The 19614-nt window shown below is 44.9% G+C and overlaps 2 protein-coding genes across 2 annotated transcripts in view; both read left to right on the top strand.

The window, feature by feature from the left end:
• Nucleotides 1-19614, top strand: part of WASF1 (WASP family member 1) — a 576737-nt gene that overhangs the window by 58220 nt on the left and 498903 nt on the right. The window lies entirely within an intron of this gene.
• Nucleotides 13022-19614, top strand: part of LOC115464837 (solute carrier family 22 member 16-like) — a 29095-nt gene continuing 22502 nt past the window's right edge. Inside the window, exon 1 of the mRNA XM_030195196.1 lies at nt 13022-13114. Coding sequence (XP_030051056.1) covers nt 13022-13114 — 93 coding nt within the window. The remainder of the gene's footprint in view (nt 13115-19614) is intronic.

Genomic DNA, 19614 nt, shown 5'->3' with positions numbered 1-19614 from the left:
AAAGAGCAGGGGGAGAGAGTGTCACTGCCCCTTTCTGCACACAAAGAGCAGGGGGAGAGGGTGTCATGCCCCCTTTATGCACACAAAGAGCAGGGGGAGAGGGTGTCATGCCCCCTTTATGCCCACAAAAGAGCAGGGGGAAGAGTGTTCATGCCCCCTTTATGCACACAAAGAGCAGGGAGAGGGTGTCATGCCCCCTTTATGCACACAAGAGCAGGGGAGAGGTGTCATGCCCCCTTTATGCACACAAAGAGCAGGGGGAGAGGGTGTCATGCCCCCTTTATGCACACAAAAGCAGGGGAGAGGGTGTCATGCCCCTTTATGCACACAGAGCAGGGAGAGGGTGTCATGCCCCCTTTATGCACAGAAAGAGCAGGGGAGAGGGTGTCATGCCCCTTTATGCACACAAAGAGCAGGGGAAGAGGGTGTCATGCCCCTTTATGCACAGAAGAGCAGGGGAGAGGGTGTCATGCCCCTTTATGCACAGAAGAGCAGGGGGAGGGGTGTCATGCCCCTTTATGCACACAAAGAGCAGGGGAAGAGGTGTCATGCCCCTTTATGCACACAAGAGCAGGGGAAGGGTCTCATGCCCCCTTTATGCACACAAAGAGCAGGGGAGAGGGTGTCATGCCCCCTTTTATGCACACAAAGAGCAGGGGAAGAAGGTGTCATGCCCCCTTTATTGCACACAGAGTGCAGGGGAAGAGGGTCTCATGCCCCCTTTATGCACACAAAGAGCAGGGGGAGGAGGGTGTCATGCCCCTTTTATGCACACAAAGAGCAGGGGAAGAAGGTGTCATGCCCCCTTTATGCACACAGAGTGCAGGGGAAGAAGGTGTCATGCCCCCTTTATGCACACAAAGAGCAGGGGAAGAGGGTGTCATGCCCCTTTTATGCACACAAGAGCAGGGGAAGAAGGTGTCCATGCCCCCTTTATGCACACAGAGTGCAGGGGAAGAGGGTCTCATGCCCCCTTTATTGCACACAAAGAGCAGGGGGAGAGGGTGTCCATGCCCCTTTATGCACACAAAGAGCAGGGGAAGAAGGTGTCATGCCCCCTTTATGCACACAGAGTGCAGGGGAAGAGGGTCTCATGCCCCCTTTATGCACACAAAGAGCAGGGGGAGAGGGTCTCATGCCCCTTTTATGCACACAAAGAGCAGGGGAAGAAGGTGTCATGCCCCTTTATATGCACACAGAGGGCAGGGGAAGAAGGTGTCATGCCCCCTTTATGCACACAGAGTGCAGGGGAAGAGGGTCTCATGCCCCCTTTATTGCACACAAGAGCAGGGGAGAGGGTCTCATGCCCCCTTTATGCACACAAGAGCAGGGGAGATGGTGTCATGTCCCCTTTATGCACACAAAGAGCAGGGGAAGAGGTGTCATGCCCCTTTATGCACACAAAGAGCAGGGGAAGAAGGTGTCATGCCCCCTTTATGCACACAGAGTGCAGGGGAAGAGGGTGTCATTGCCCCTTTATGCACACAAAGAGGCAGGGGGAGAGGGTGTCATGGCCCCTTTTATGCACACAAGAGCAGGGGGAGAGGGTGTCATGCCCCCTTTATGCACACAAAGAGCAGGGGAGAGGGTGTCATGTCCCCTTTATGCACAGAAAGAGCAGGGGGAGAGGGTGTCATGTCCCCTTTAAATGCACACAAAGAGCAGGGGGAGAGGGTGTCATGTCCCATTATATGCACACAAAGAGCAGGGGAAGAGGGTGTCATGCCCCCTTTATGCACAGAAGAGCAGGGGGAGAGGGTGCATGCCCCTTTATGCACACAGAGAGCAGGGGGAGAGGGTGTCATGCCCCCTTTATGCACAGAAAGAGCAGGGGAGAGGGTGTCATGTCCCCTTTATGCACACAAGAGCAGGGGGAGAGGGGTGTCATGCCCCTTTATGCACACAAAGAGCAGGGGGAGAGGGTGTCATGTCCCCTTTATGCACAGAAAGAGCAGGGGGAGAGGGTGTCATGTCCCTTTATGCACCACAAGAGCAGGGGGAGAGGGTGTCATGTCCCCTTTATTGCACACAAAGAGCAGGGGAAGAGGGTGTCATGCCCCCTTTATGCACACAGAGTGCAGGGGAAGAGGGTGTCATGCCCCTTTTATGCACACAAAGAGCAGGGGAAGAGGGTGTCATGCCCCTTTATGCACACAAAGAGCAGGGGGAAGAGGGTGTCATGCCCCCTTTATGCACAGAAAGAGCAGGGGGAGAGGGTGTCATGCCCCTTTTATGCACACAAAGAGCAGGGGAAGAAGGTGTCATGCCCCCTTTATGCACAGAAAGAGCAGGGGAAGAGGGTGTCATGCCCCCTTTATGCACAGAAAGAGCAGGGGGAGAGGGTGTCATGCCCCCTTTATGCACACAGAGAGCAGGGGGAGAGGGTGTCATGCCCCCTTTATGCACACAAAGAGCAGGGGGAGAGGGTGTCATGCCCCCTTTATGCACACAAAGAGCAGGGGAAGAGGGTGTCATGCCCCCTTTATGCACACAAAGAGCAGGGGGAGAGGGTGTCATGCCCCCTTTATGCACACAGAGAGCAGGGGGAGAGGGTGTCATGCCCCTTTATGCACAGAAAGAGCAGGGGAAGAAGGTGTCATGCCCCCTTTATGCACACAGAGTGCAGGGGAAGAGGGTCTCATGCCCCCTTTATGCACACAGAGAGCAGGAGAGGATGTTACAAACTCTTTATGCACACAGAGAGCAGGGGGAGAGGTGTCATGCCCCTTTATGCACACAGAGTGCAGGGGAAGAGGGTGTCATGCCCCCTTTATGCACACAGAGAGCAGGGGGAGGGGGTGTCATGCCCCTTTATGCACAGAAAGAGCAGGGGGAGAGGGTGTCATGCCCCCTTTATGCACACAAAGAGCAGGGGAAGAGGGTGTCATGCCCCCTTTATGCACACAAAGAGCAGGGGAAGAGGGTGTCATGCCCCCTTTATGCACACAGAGTGCAGGGGAAGAGGGTGTCATGCCCCCTTTATGCACACAGAGAGCAGGGGAAGAGGGTCTCATGCCCCCTTTATGCACAGAAAGAGCAGGGGGAGAGGGTGTCATGCCCCTTTATGCACACAAAGAGCAGGGGAAGAGGGTGTCATGCCCCCTTTATGCACACAGAGTGCAGGAGAAGAGGGTCTCATGCCCCCTTTATGCACACAGAGTGCAGGGGAAGAGGGTGTCATGCCCCCTTTATGCACACAGAGAGCAGGGGGAGAGGGTGTCATGCCCCCTTTATGCACAGAATAGCAGGGGGAGAGGGTGTCATGCCCCTTTATGCACACAAAGAGCAGGGGAAGAGGGTCTCATGCCCCCTTTATGCACACAGAGTGCAGGGGAAGAGGGTGTCATGCCCCCTTTATGCACACAGAGTGCAGGAGAAGAGGGTCTCATGCCCCCTTTATGCACACAGAGTGCAGGGGAAGAGGGTGTCATGCCCCTTTATGCACACAGAGAGCAGGGGAAGAGGGTGTCATGCCCCCTTATATGCACAGAAAGAGCAGGGGGAGAGGGTGTCATGCCCCTTTATGCACACAAAGAGCAGGGGAAGAGGGTCTCATGCCCCCTTTATGCACACAGAGTGCAGGGGAAGAGGGTGTCATGCCCCCTTTATGCACACAGAGTGCAGGAGAAGAGGGTCTCACGCCCCCTTTATGCACACAGAGTGCAGGGGAAGAGGGTGTCATGCCCCCTTTATGCACACAGAGAGCAGGGGGAGAGGGTGTCATACCCCCTTTATGCACAGAAAGAGCAGGGGGAGAGGGTGTCATGCCCCTTTATGCACACAAAGAGCAGGGGAAGAGGGTCTCATGCCCCCTTTATGCACCAGAGTGCAGGGGAAGAGGGTGTCATGCCCCCTTTATGCACACAGAGTGCAGGGGAAGAGGGTCTCATGCCCCCTTTATGCACACAGAGTGCAGGGGAAGAGGGTGTCATGCCCCCTTTATGCACACAAAGAGCAGGGGGAGAGGGTGTCATGCCCCCTTTATGCACACAAAGAGCAGGGGAGAGGGTGTCATGCCCCCTTTATGCACACAAAGAGCAGGGGGAGAGGGTGTCATGCCCCCTTTAATGCACACAAAGAGCAGGGGGAGAGGGTGTCATGCCCCCTTTATGCACACAAAGAGCAGGGGGAGAGGGTGTCATGCCCCCTTTATGCACACAAAGAGCAGGGGGAGAGGGTGTCATGGCCCCTTTATGCACACAAAGAGCAGGGGAAGAGGGTGTCATGCCCCCTTTATGCACACAGAGAGCAGGGGAGAGGGTGTCATGCCCCCTTTATGCACACAGAGAGCAGGGGGAGAGGGTGTCATGCCCCCTTTATGCACAGAAAGAGCAGGGGGAGAGGGTGTCATGCCCCCTTTATGCACACAAAGAGCAGGGGGAAGAGGGTGTCATGCCCCCTTTATTGCACAGAAAGAGCAGGGGGAGAGGGTGTCATGCCCTTTTATGCACACAAAGAGCAGGGGAAGAGGGTGTCATGCCCCCTTTATGCACACAAAGAGCAGGGGGAGAGGGTGTCATGCCCCTTTTATGCACACAAAGAGCAGGGGAAGAGGGTGTCATGCCCCTTTATGCACACAAAGAGCAGGGGGAGAGGGTGTCATGTCCCCTTTATGTACACAGCAGGGGAAGAGGGTGTCATGCCATTGGTGATAAAAACATCTGTTTAGTTTTGTCATGATCCACGGTACTGATTTGTCAGAATTATGAGTATCACAGCCTCACACTCTGTCCCTTCATTGATGAACCACTGGGAGAAAAGTACCAGAGTGTCACAGTTTTTGGTTTCTAGATCATATATGGTAAATTGGGAAATTCTTTTAGTTGGAACCCGGGTTGTGGAGTTCCACAGGGGTCACCGTTTCCCCTTCTCTAGTAGAAAGGTGTGGTAGCCGTGTTAGTCCACTCTTAAAGGTTATCAGTAGAAATCAAACAAAATAAAACATGGAAAAGAAAATAAGATGATACCTTTTTTATTGGACATAACTTAATACATTTCTTGATTAGCTTTCGAAGGTTGCCCTTCTTCCTCAGATCGGAAATAAGCAAATGTGGTAGCAGATAGTATATATGAGAGAAACATCAAAGCATTACTTTGACAGTCTAACAGAGTGGGAGGGTGGGGGTATGCATGGGGACATCAAAGCATTTCATTGATATTCTAACAGGATGGGTGTGGGTCAGTGAGAGGAGGGTAATAAACAGAGAAATAAACAGAGAAATACAGCTTTATGGTTTATAATGCGTTAGAAACCCAGAACACTGACCAGAACAGAACACTGCACCAGTGACTTCACAGTAAGAATACTGAAAGGTAATTTTAAAACAATACAGGAACGTAAGACCTTGAAATAAGAATGATTGAATATTTTGACACCCAACAAACAGGACTTAATAAGGATCTGGGTTTTCTAACCCATTATAAACCATAAAGCTGTATTTCTCTATTTATTACCCTCCTCTCACCTACCAACACCCATCCTATTAGAATATCAATGAAATGCTTTGATGTCCCCATGCATACCTCCGACCCACCCCCACCCTCCCACTCTGTCAGACTGTCAAAGTAATGCTTTGATGTTTCTCTCATATCTACTATCTGCTACCACATTTGCTTATTTCCGATCTGAGGAAGAAGGGCGACCTTCGAAAGCTAATCAAGAAATGTATTAAGTTATGTCCAATAAAAAAAGGTATCATCTTATTTTCTTTTCCATGTTTTATTTTGTTTGATTTCTATTGATAACCCTTCTCTATTATATATTTAAGCTCACTGGGCAAATTTCATACAGATGTGGGTATTTTTGTCTTATCTTATGCAGATGATATTTTCTTCTTGTATCCTGTTTCAACTCAGTTTTCTGATACTGTTGATAAGGTGCAAAGTTACATCTCTGTTATAGAATAATGGCCTACTACTCATTTTCTAACGTTAAATAAACAAAAGTATTACTACTACTACTTTCTATAGCGCTACTAGATGTACGCAGCTCTGTACACTGAACATGTAAGAAACAGTCCCTGCAACAGAGCTTACAATCGAATCAAGACAGACAAACAGGACAAATAAGAGATAAGGGAATTACTAAACTGGGAATGATAAAACAGACATGGGTACTGAACAAGCGAGGGGTTAGGAGTTAAAAGCAGCCTCAAAATGGTGGGCTTTTAGCCTAGATTGAAGGCAGCCAGAGATGGAACTAGATGTACTGGCTCAGGAAGTCTATTCTAGGCATATAGTGCAGCAAGGAATGGAGTCTGGAATTGGCAGTGGAGGAGAAGGGTACAGATAAGAGAGATTTACCCAGTGAATGGAGTTCCTGGGGAGGAGTGTAGGGAGAGATGAGAGTGGAGAGGAACTGAGGAGCTGCAGAGTGAATGTGCTTGTAAGTCAGTAAGAGGAGTTTGAACTGTATGTGGAAGTGGATAGGGAGTCAATGAAGTGACTTGAGGAGAGGGCTAATATGAGCATAGCAACACTGGCGGAATATAAGTCATGCAGCCGAATTTTGAACAGATTGAAGGGGAGAGAGATGGTTTAGTGGGAGACCTGTAAGAAGCAAGTTGCAATAGTTTAAGCGAGAGGTGATAGGAGTGTGGATAAGGGTTCTGGTAGCATGCTCAGAAAGGAAAGGACAAATTTTGGTGATATTATAGAGAAAGAAACGACAGGTTTCAGAAGTCTGTTGGATTTGTGAAGAGAAAGAGAGAGAGGAGTCAAAGATGACCCCAAAATTATGAGCTGATCAGACAAGGAGTATGAGAGTGTTATCCACAGAGATAGAGAATGGGAAGAAGTTCAGTCTTGGTCGTGTTTAGTTTCAGATGGCAGTGAGACATCTAGGCAGCAAAGTCAGAGAGGCAGTCTGATACTTGGGCCTGGATTCCTGCTGAAATTTCTGGTTTGGAGATGTAGATCTGGGAGTCATCAGCATAAAGGTGATACTGAAAACCATGGGATGAGATCAGAGCATCAAGAGAAGAAGTATAGATGGAGAAAATAAGAGGTTCCAAGACAGAGCCCTGAGGTACACCAACTGATAGTGGGATAGAAGTGGAGGAGGATCCACCATAGACACAACAAAAACAACAAACATATACTACGAGAGGCAAAATAGACCCACTAACATTCTGGCAAAAACTCTACAGTGATGAATGAACAATACCTACAGACTCACCCCAATTTCTCCAAGATTGGGATAACAAATGCAGAATAACACTAGACAACATAGCACCACTTCAAACCAGAACCTCACATGAAAAAACTCAATACCATGGGTCAACGAAGAATTAAAAGAACTAAAAACACAAGTCAGAAGACTGGAAAGAGCATGGAGTAAGAAAAAAGACGAAAACACACACAAAGAATGGAAGCAACTACAAAGAAAATACAAATACAACATCAGACAAACGAAAAGGGCCTATTACAAAACCAAAATAGGACCAAACTACAAGGATACACACAAACTTCTCACTCGTAAACAATCTTCTAAATACTACCAAGGTCACCTCCAACAACTCAGATACACCATCAGCAACTAACCTTGTGAACTACTTCAATGAAAAAATCATAAAGCTCTGACTCATGATACCCACTACCACAACGGACTATACAAATATCCTCGAATGTCTAGACCCAAAACCCGGAGAATACCCAGCAGATCGATCATGGACCAACTTTGACACACTCTCACCAAAAGAAATTTTACACTGGCTAGGAAATACGCCAAATCGCAGTGCAAATTAGACATCTGCCCTAACAGTCTAATAAGATCCGCACCGAAACAATTCAAAACAGATCTCACGAAGCATATAAATTACAGGCTTCAAAATGGACTCTTTCCCACAGATAAAGGAAACATCCTACTCACTCTGTTACCAAAAGATGCTAAAGAAAGCACAATGGACCTAACTAATTATCAACCAGTAGCATCTATTCCACTCATGACCAAACTCATGGAAGGCATAGTGATGAAACAACTTACTGGATACCTAAATAAACACTCAATTCTGCACGAGTCCCAATCAGGATTTCGGACGAACCACAGCACTGAAACTGTACTAGTATCTGCAATGAACTCATTCAAACAAGCAATTGCAACAGGCAACAACATCCTCCTCCTGCAATTCGACATGTCCAGTGCCTTTGACATGGTCAACCATGAAATACTAATACATATATTAGAATACTTTGGAGTAGGAGGCACTGTTCTCAAATGGTTCAAAGGATTCTTGACCAAAAGATCATACCAAGTAATAACGAACGGGGACAGATCACCTCCATGGATATCGGAATGTGGAGTACCCCAGGGATCCTCTCTCTCACCAACATTATTCAACCTAATGATGACACCTCTAGCCAAACTACTAGCCAATCAAAACCTCAACCCCTATATCTATGTAGATGATGTCACTATTTATATCCCATTCAAACAAGATCTAATTGAAATCACCAACGAGATTAACCAAAGCCTCCAAATAATGCACACCTGGGCAGATGCATTCCAAATAAAACTTAACGCAGAGAAAACACAATGTCTTGTACTCACCTCACAACATAACACAAAAAACTTCGATGTCATAATAACACCATACTGTTCTCTTCTGGTCTCACAAAACTTGAAAATTCTCGGAATCACCATTGATCAAAACCTCACCCTTGATACCCACGTGAAAAACACGACGAAAAAGATGTTCTACACCATGTGGAAACTTAAAAGAGTAAAACCTTTCTTCCCGAGATACATCTTCCGTACCCTGGTACAATCAATGGTAATAAGCCATCTGGACTACTGCAACGCACTATATGCCGGGTGCAAAGAACAGACAATCAAAAAACTCCAAACTGGCCAGAATACAGCCGCCAGACTCATATTTGGAAAAACCAAATATGAAAGTGCAAAACCCCTAAGAGAAAAACTTCACTGGCTTCCACTTAAAGAGCGCATTGTGTACAAGATCTGCACGATTGTACACAAAATCATTCATGCAGACGCCCCAATCTATATGCTAAACCTCGGGGACCTATCTCCCAGAAACGCCACAAGATCATCCCGCAAATTTCTCAACCTGCACTACCCCAGCTGCAAAGGACTTAAATACAAGCTGATGCACGCCACTACCTTCTCTTACAAGAGCACGCAGATTTGGAATGCATTACCTACAGACCTGAAAACAATCAAAGAAACAACTATGTTTCGAAAATCTCTGAAAACATTCTTCTTCAACAAGGCCTACAATGAAAACCTATAACTTCACTAAGTCCACTCAATTATGAACACACACCCTATATAACTACCTCAACAACTCTCTTCCTTCTTCCCTCTCCCCTTCCCACTATACATACAACTAACTGTATCTGATATCCAGCTATGACAATGTTATCAAATCTATGTAAGCCACATTGAGCCTGCAAATAGGTGGGGGAATGTGGGATACAAATGAAATAAATAAATAAATAAAATAAATAAATATACACTAAAAGTGTGATGGGAGAGAGTTAAAAAAAAAAGCCCTGAAATCCAAGTGAGGACAGCGTATCAAGGAGTAGGCAGTGATCAACAGTGTCAAAAGCAGCAGATAGATTGAGGAGGATGAGGATAGAATAGAAATCTTTGGATCTGGCCAGGACCAAGGTCATTGGAGACTTTAGTAAGTGCTGTTTCATTTGAATGAAGAGTGCAAATGCCAGACTGAAATGGATCAAGAATAGCTTGAGAAGAAAGTCAAGACAACGGCGATGAATACCACATTCAAATATCTTGGATAGGAAAGAGAGGAGAGGGGTGGGGCAATAGGTGAAAGGACAGGGAGGTTCCAATGAAGGTTTTTTGAGGAGTGGTTTAACTACGGCATGTTTGAAGGCATCAGGAACAGTCTCAGTGGAAAGTGAAAGATTGAGGATATGACAGGTAGAAGATGACAGTAGGAGAGATAGTGCTAAGTAGATGGGTGGGAATAGGATCAGAGGAACAGGTAGTTAGTTTTAAGGAGGAAAGAAAATGTGCAGTTTCCTCTTCAGTGATTTCAGAAAAGGAGGCAGGGGTTGAAAGAGGGTTGAGAGAATGGACTAAGGAAAGGAGAGGTGGAGGTGTCTTGGTTGAGAATTCAAGGTTAATCTTGTGAACCTTATGAAAGTACTCAGCCAGAGTCTGGGGAGAAAGTGAAGGAGGAGTTGGAGGTGAAGGCACTTTGAGGAGAGAGTTCAGTGTGGCAAAGAGATGTCAAGGGTTTGAGCCAAGAGAGTTTGTCAACTTGATGCAGTAGTCCTGTTTGGCAAGTGAAAGAGAAGACTGGAAGGAGGTCAGCAAGAATTTGAAACATATGAAATCAGCATGGGCACGGGATTTCAGTCAAAGGTGTTTGGCAGATTGGACACAGGAATGTAGGTAGCAGATTCTAGTGGTCAGCCAAGGCTGGGGTTTAGTACGTCTTACAGACTGGGGAATGGGAGGAGTGAGAGTGTCCAGAGCAGAGGAGAGAATAGTATTATAGGAAGATACAGCCTCATTGACAGACTTGGATAGCATAGTGGTTCAGAAGAGGTTTGAAACACTGGAGAACAGAGTGGAAGAGTCAATAGCCTGAAGATTCCTAAATGTATTGGTGGAGATTGGATGGGACTGGGAGGGAGGGTGTTTAAGTATGAAAGTTATAAGATGATGATCAGAGAGGGGAAGAGCTGAGGCGCAGAAACTGGAGAGTGAGCAGTTGGAGAAGAAGATATAATCAAGACAGTAGCCATTCTGGTGAGTAGGGGTAGTGGAGCACAGTTGAAGACTGAAAGAGGATGTTAAAGCGAGAAACTGAGAAGCATAAGAGTCAGAGGGATCACTAGCATGAATGTTAAACTCCCCAAGAATGATGGAAGGAGATGAAGGTTCAAAAAATAAGGAAAGCAAGGAGTGAGAAAGGAAGAAAGGGGCTCATCAGGGGGTCGATAAATGACTGCTAATCGGAGAGGCAGAGGAACGAATAGATGGATGGAGTGGGCTTCGAAGAAAGAAAAACAGTGAGACTGAGGTGGAAGAAGAAGTTGAAATCTACAAGTGGGTGAGAGTGGTACCCCAACACCACCTCAATGGCCCACCGGGTGAGGAGTGTGGGAGAAAAGGTAACCTCCATGACACAGTGCCACAGCTGAAGCAGAGTCTTCATGGCAAAGCAAAGTCTCAGGGCAAGCAGATGGAGAGTATGAAAGATAAAGAAGTCGTGGATTTAGAAAAGTTTGTTGCAGACAGAGCGGACATTCCACAGAGCACATGAAAAAGGCGGAGAAGAAGTGGAGAGGAGAGGAACAGGAATTAGATTGGAGACATCATGGTGTGACCTGCACGAATAAGATGAGACCTGATGTAGAGGACCAGGATTGGGATTGATATCCCCAGCGGAGAGCACGAGAAGAAGCAAGAGAGTACAGAGATGAGTAGGAGAGGTATGACGACAGTGACAAAGGCGAGATGTACCCAGACAGAATGAGATGGTTGAATGAAAGGAAGGAAATGTTGAAGGTTGAGAGCTGAGAAGAAGGGATAAGTCAAAAGGAATGTTAAGATGATGAAAGCAGAAGGTGGGCAATGTGTTCCTGCAGTATACAGGTTGGTTTTAGATGGAGAAAGAGATTGGGAAGGGACAGTACCAAGAAGAGAAACTGTACTGGAGCCATAAGAAATAGCAAAGAGAAAATACAGAGTGTATAGAGTATGTCATTAGACACCTGGAGTGAGTGGATCTGGGTGGACCTGGGAGTCACCCCGGAGAAGGCTGGAAGGATATGCAGATGAATTCCAAGCCCTCCACAGCACCTGGAAGGCGGCTAGTGGAAATGCTAGGCACCTGGATCGAGTGCCCCCACCTTACTTCCGGATTTTTCTTTTGCTCACTCACCTCCGATCGGTTAATTAATCGCCAAAAGACTGGAAGCGGTGAGCTGAGTAAGTCCTGCTGCTGCCTCTTTCCGTCTGTTCGTTTGTTGGAAGTGGCGGTAATAGTCGGGTCTATTCTAATAAAGATTTTCCTGGACTCCTGGTTTTTGTTCCTTCCCAGGTGCAGCCATTGACCCAGTTCCTCACTTTTGTATTTTCTGCTCAGCCAAATGGATGTGAAACAAAGCTGTCCCATAAAAGCTTCTAAGTAGTTGTTTCTTCAAACACAGTTTTCATTGAGGAGAGATTATTAAAGTCTCTGAAGTTGGGATTTCTATCTTGCCCAAAATGCAAGGATTTTGACGGTCATACCAAGTGTCTCTTCAGCTTGGGTCCTGACACTTCATAGTAAATGACATAGTAACATAGTAAATGACGGCAGAAAAAGACCTGCATGGTCCATCCAGTCCGCCCAACAAGACAAACTCATATGTGCTACTTTTTGTGTATACCCTACTTTGATTTGTACCTGTCCTCTTCAGGGCACAGACTGTATAAGTCTGCCCTGCACTATCCCCGCCTCCCAACCACCAGCCCCGCCTCCCACCACTGGCTCTGGCACAGACCGTATAAGTCTGCCCAGCACTATGAAGGAAAGGATAGTGAATTTCCTGGAAGCCAATGAGTTGCAAGATCCGAGACAACATGGTTTTACCAAAGGGAAATCGTGCCAAATGAATCTCATTGAGTTCTTTGATTGGGTGACAGGAGTATTGAATCAGGGACGAGCTATGGACGTAATCTACTTAGATTTCAGCAAAGCTTTTGACACAGTTCCCCACAGGAGGCTCTTAAATAAACTGGAAGGGCTGAAGATAGGACCCGAAGTGTTGAACTGGATTAGGAACTGGTTGACGGACAGAAGCCAGAGGGTGGTGGTGAATGGAATTCGCTCGGAGGAGGGAAAGGTGAGTAGTGGTGTGCCTCAGGGATCGGTGCTGGGACCGATTCTGTTCAATATATTTGTGAGTGACATTGCCGAAGGGTTAGAAGGTAAAGTTTGCCTATTTGCGGATGATACTTCATACCAAGTGTCTCTTAAGGGTCCTGACACTATCAAAAGAACTGCAAGCATACCATTCAAATGTCACCGCAAGCATGGAGAGATCATCTGAACCATCTTGTGAGTATTCCGTAGTGGAGGAAAAGCTACTTCTTGGAAAACTGCACATGAAGAAGATTCCTACATCGGTACATTAGTCGAGAATCTTCCTTGGAAAGGCCATCAACATCTATTCTATAAAATAACACAGGGGCCACCTTTCCTTTATAGAATATCACGTGCCTATAAGTTAGACACAAGCTCTTACATAGCCATAGTAATCTATCATATTGTACAAGTTACCTGTTTGTTCTGCCCACACTCCACCCAGATTCTGCCTATATACAAAAGACTTGCTATGTAAGATATGCATGTATTTACCAAAGGACGGTTATGCGAGTAAATACCAGAATTCTGTGTATTTGCCCACATCCCAATACATTAAAAAAAATGCCCTGAAAATGGCAGATATAAATCAAGGTCAGGTATACACAAAAAGTAGCACATATGAGTTTATCTTGTTGGGCAGACTGGATGGACCGTGCAGGTCTTTTTCTGCCATCATCTACTGTGTTACTATGTACTGAATTACATAATAAATGACCGCTTCTTGGAGCAACTGGTACAAGAACCGGAAAGAGGGAGAATTATTTTAGATCTAGTCCTTAGTGGAATGCGGGGCGTAGTACGAGACTGTGTTGCTTCCACTGGGAAACAGTGACCATAACATGATCAAATTTGAGCTGATATCTATAGTGAAGTCACTAAAGAAATCTACAGTACAAACATTTAATTTTTGAAAGGGGGACTTTGAAAAAATGAGGGAAATGGTTAAAAAGAAGCTAAAAGGCTTGGCCGCAAAGGTTAAGACTTTAAATCAGATGTGGACGTTGTTTAAAAATACCATCATGGAAGCCCAGATCAGATGTATTCCACGTATTAACAAAGGTGGAAAGAAGAATAAAAGACAGCCAGAATGGTTAAAAGGTGAAGTAAAAGAGGCTATAAGTACATAAGTACATAAGGGTTACCATACTGGGACAGACCAAAGGTCCATCAATCCCAGCATCCTGTTTCCAACAGTGGCCAATCCAGTGGCAAGATCCCAACAAAGTACAAAACGTTTTATGCTACTTATCCCAGAAATAAGCAGTGGATTCTCTCTAAGTCCATTTTAATAATAGTCTATGGATTTTTCCTTTAGGAAACCATCCAAACCTTTCTTAAATCCCGCTAAGCTAACCGCCTTTACCACATTCTCTGGCAACGAATTCCAGAGTTTAATTATGAGTTTTTGTCTCCATGGCAAGTTTTTCTTCATATTCTCTTTTAGTCTTCTTTAATCAATGTTTCGTATCTAGCTTGTCACTGCTTATGTTGCTTCTTATTTTCTTACGAGACTGGGCATCTAAATGGTAGACGACATTTAATGTGAGCAAGTGCAAAATGATGCATGTGGGAAAGAGGAACCCAAATTATAGCTGCGTAATGCAATGTTCCACATTAGGAGTCACCGACCAGGAAAGGATCTAGGTGTCATCATTGATGATATGTTGAAACCCTCTGCTTAGTGTGTGGTGGTGGCTAAGAGAGCAAATATAATGTTAGGTATTATTAGGAAAAGAATGGAAAACAAAAATGAGGACCTTGTAATTCCTTTGTATCACTCCATAGTGCGACCGCACCTCAAATAGTGTGTGCAAATTCTGGTCATTGTATCTCAAAAAAGATATAGTAGAATTAGAAAAGGTACAGAGAAGGGCAGAGTGGAGGAGTGGCTTAATGGTTAGTGTAGCAGGTTTAAAACTTTTTGCCAAAAATGACATGGAGCAAAATCAAAATTGCCGCGATTACATTTTGGGTCTGCGACCTTACCACCAACCATTGACCTAGTGGTAAAGTCTCATGCGGTAACCGGGTGGTAATGACCTACATGCATCAAATGCCACTTGGCGCGCGTCCGACACGCGGGAAATCAGTAAACTCAGTAGTGAATCCATTTTGTTATTTTGTCCCCATACCATCCTTAAGTACTATTTTTTTCCTTTTACCAGGAAAATCACCGGCAAGTGGCCTTCTTAGGACATTCCCTTTGTCACAATCTTATTAGACTGTAGCTAGTCAGAGTCTTCTTCTGGTAAGAAGATGCAAAATGTTTGTGACCACAAAGGCTAGTCTAAGGTGATGCAGTCACCACTGTGCTATGTTGATGTTATAAGAAGATATTTTAGGAACATTGCAATGCAGAATCAAGAGCATCCCTTATGTGTCCTTGTACAGAAATGTTTCTCAGAAAATCTAGAGATGCTTATGCCTTCCTGGGTGAGGAAAAAAAGGACACAGGGCTCTCGGAAATCTCTGGAAGTTGACATGTGGCTTTCAGTGTGAGGAGATAAATAGACATAAAACAAAACAGAGAAAAGAAAATCAGATGATACCTTTTTTATTGGCTAATTTAATACATTTTTTTATTAGCTTTTGAAGGTAACCCTTCTTCCTCTTCTAAAGATAATCAAAAAATGTATTGTTAGTCCAATAAAAAAAGGTTTCATCTTATTTTCTTTTCCATTTTTTGTTGTAAGCTCTTTTGAGCAGGGACTGTCTTTTCTTCATGTTCAATTGTAAAGCGCTGCGTACGACTGGTAGCACTATGGAATTGATTTATAGTAGTAGTAGTAGTAGTTATTACCTTTAAAAGTGGACCAACACGGCTGCCACATCACTTTACTCATGTGTGAGGAGAGAGACACAGCGCTCTTCCCAACAGTAGAAAAAACCTTGTTGTAACTGTGATGTGCAAGTCGCAACAAATATTTTGATTGTTAATGAATCTTCTGGTCATTTGGGGGGGGAGTAGAATCTCTGTGAGGTAGGTGTGTTTTTTGTTGTTGTGGTGGTTTTTTAAAATTCTTTTTCCTGTTGTGTCTCTATTTATTATCACCTGCATTGTTATTTGGTTAAAGATTGTTGTGCTATTTTACAGTCCTTCCTTTTGTGTTGTGTGGAGTATGGTTTTGTTTTGTTATTTGTGGTTTTTAAGCTGTTTCTTCTTTTTTTATTGTAAATCCCCTTGTTGTGTATTTTTAAGTGAAAGGTGGTATATTAAATTTTTAGGGTGCAGCTGTAACCCATATGCAAAAAATTATATCCTAATAATCTTTTTTACTTTAATGGGACCAAAGAAATTTGCATATGCTCTCATTCATGTCAGGATGGTAGCTCAGCATTTCCGAAAGTCCAGAGAGGCCAGCTAATGTCTTTCTGTGTGAGAAGAGAAAGGCACAGCATTCTCTCAAAAGTCCTGGCTGTAGGGCTCATTAAATAAGACCCCGCTAAAATATTTCTCTGTTACACTAATGTTGTCTATCATCCCTAAAGACAATGCCATGTAACCCATTGTACCGTTTATCAAGTAAGGTTTCCAAGGTGGTGACTCCTATCTTTAACACTAGCATCGTTCCTGAAACCTTCTCTACTTCCGCTATATTAATGTCCTCGTTGGAGAATACCCTCTAAAATGTACACTTTATTATTGTGGGTCATCATATTAAGAGAAACCCAATTAAATATCCTTAAGAATAAAGCAGGATATCTGCAGGGAGGTGGCATCTCACTTTCTTGGAATACCCTTCACAACTCAGGTAGGACACTTATTAAAGTGGCAAACCATCAAGCTTGCCTGAATACAAATCCTTCATGATCCATATAGAAGATAATCGTATACTTGAGGAATGACTATCCAATAGATAAAATGAAATTAAGGTAGCCGTAGAAGATATAAAGAGGAAATTTGTTCCAATCCCCTCTTGGGTTCCCTTCCCACTGTGCCAAAGGTCCAAGGTCCAACTCTCAACTTAATTGTCACGACAACTAAAAGTAACTCTTTATTTGGAACAGCATAAATGTCTTCTCCATTTTAATCATTTGAGTATCAATGGTAGTCCCTGTGATCCCCCCTCTGATCAAATACTAGGCATTCTAGTAACACCACAGACCTCAAAATCCTTTAGTTCCTCCTTGTCCAACCAGTGGTCCTGCCGTTACCATCTTATGGGTCCGCACTCTACCTGAAAAAAGAGCGAAGACTATCAGTACACTCAACAGTGCAGAAACGATGTATTTCAGCATTCCCTGAGTCTCTTCTTTGGTATTCAGAAACAGTTGGCTATTACTTCTGGCTACCACTTCAGTCCTTCAGGCTCTTTCAGAAGCTGAACCATTTTGAGTCTTGTTTTTTTTGACTAGGTAGCCTTCAGGGAGGATTCTGGTCTCAGAGCAGTGTTTTACTCTCCCTCTGTTATCCACTACCATGAAATGAATGCTTTCTTCGACACCTCCTGATTTGCCAACTCCTAAATTGTTTCTCTACAGTAATCTTTACTATTGGGTCTTCTGGGCTGAAAGATCTCTTCCCTGACCCAGACATTCCTCTTTGCTTCCACCATTCTCATCTCTGGAAGGGTAACATGAGGATTCCACACCTCCTATAGGTAGGTCCCATACCAATTTCTTTATGACGTACTCCACATGGCTCCACTACAGCAGTTTCTCTTCTCGTTCACATTTGAGCTCATCCAGGGATCCCTGAGAAGTTCAGATGGTACGAATATAGTGGCCATATCAATGCCTTCTAGAGATAGGGAGGGGCTCATGGAATGAGATCCTTGTACACTGGTTCCTCCTTCTGCAAATCTGCAGCTCTCAGACAGTATTTGTTCTGTTTCTGAGCTGGAAATGATCCAGTCCAGTAAGACTCCTGAAAATAAACTCTGTAGCAAATTTTCTTGAACCAAGCACATATACTCAATGAGATTGTACAGCACTGGTAGGCCAGTGCTCAAATCTTTCCAAACTTTTTGCAGGCATTCACTGGTTACTGATGCAGTATTAACGTTGGCTATACTGCCTGTATCACCAGCCTCCATCTTCTTTACCTATTATGGCAGAACAGGTTGGGGTGGCTGGCAGTAGATGATCAAGATAACATTTTTGGAGAGTGTCCTTGTAGACTTCATTTGGAGGCCCTCCCTAAGGCAAGCACTAGATTAATGTAACTTGACTTGACTTAACTAAGCTTCATCCTTTTTATCCAAATATGTAAAGAGGGGGTCCTCCCAATGATGGGTGAGCCACAGGAATACTTTGGAGCCTGTCAGACTCCCGGCTCAGTATCACTCCAGGCTCCCCCATGTCCCTGTGCCTTTCACACTGGTCATTAATCCACTTCCTGCCTTAGGTCTGGCTCCCTCCCATCTTGGGCCATCTGGATTCTGACAGAGCTTTCAGGGGGGGGAGGATAGACTCCTCTCTGGTACTCACCCTATTGGTCCCGGTGTGCTGTGTGCAGCCGCTCTCCTGGCTGGATCCACATACAAATGACCACCTGCTAATGTCTTCTCCTCACTTCAGATGATCTCTCTCTTCCTTGTGATTCCCTTCCTCTGATTCAAAGAAGCCCTCATCACATTGGCGACAACAAAGAGCTATTGGGATTGGGTCCTGATCCCAGTGGCATTGGTGGTAACAGATATGTCTGACAGACTGGCCTCCTTCTACTAACAGGATTATTATGGGCTTCAGACAATGAGCTATCACTGTTAAGTACATAAGTAATGCCACACTGGGAAAAGACCAAGGGTCCATCGAGCCCAGCATCCTGTCCACGACAGCGGCCAATCCAGGCCAAGGGAGCTTCCCAAACGTACAAACATTCTATACATGTTATTCCTGGAATTGTGGATTTTTCCCAAGTCCATTTAGTAGTGGTTTATGGACTTGTCCTTTAGGAAACTGTCTAACCCCTTCTTAAACTCTGCCAAGCTAACCGCCTTCACCACATTCTCCGGCAACGAATTCCAGAGTTTAATTATGCGTTGGGTGAAGAAAATGTTTCTCTGTTTTGTTTTAAATTTACACTGTAGTTTCATTGCATGCAAATGAACATTCTAGAAGACAACTCTCTTTTTGGGTTGATGTCAACTGGCTTTGGTAGAAGCTCAGCAGTAGGCCTCAGTACACTTTGGGGCCTACTCTTACTGTTCTGCTGCTCAGAGTCCCTGTCTCTTGCTGGTCAGGGTCCTCCTTCCAATGATGTCGTCCTCAAGGGATCAGCTTAAAATGTGTGGCCCACTGCACATCTTCTAGTGCTTTCTGATAGGATGGGCAGGAACATATATTGCTGACATCAAGCCTTTTCAGTGTGAACTTCTCATTTTGTGATAGACACCCCTATGCAGGTGAGGAAATGACTCCACATTTTACAAAAAATGTTTACAAAAAACACCTGCAGAACTAAAAAAACGTGTGTCAAAAACAACAAAACTGTGGTAATTTTCTCTACACGGCACTTTTACTGCTGGGCTATACATATCTTATCCCTGCTTGGTTCACTTACTCTCTGCCATAACTTTTACAGTCCAAGGTAAAATAGTTCAAACATCTCTGCTACACTCCTTTTCAATGCACCTTTTAAACAATATGTATTTCTGCCATAACATTTCAGTTTTTGTTCCAAAAGTCAAAAATGAGGATTTTTCTATTGCCAGAAAAGATATAGTGGAATTAGAAAAGGTACAGAGAAGGGTGACGAAAATGATAAAGGGGATGGGACGACTTCCCTATGAGGAAAGGCTAAGGCGGCTAGGGCTCT

This window comes from Microcaecilia unicolor, chromosome 3 (genome assembly GCF_901765095.1).
Source record: "Microcaecilia unicolor chromosome 3, aMicUni1.1, whole genome shotgun sequence".
In the NCBI taxonomy this organism is placed as follows: domain Eukaryota; kingdom Metazoa; phylum Chordata; class Amphibia; order Gymnophiona; family Siphonopidae; genus Microcaecilia; species Microcaecilia unicolor.
This window is presented reverse-complemented; position numbering and strand designations above follow the sequence as displayed.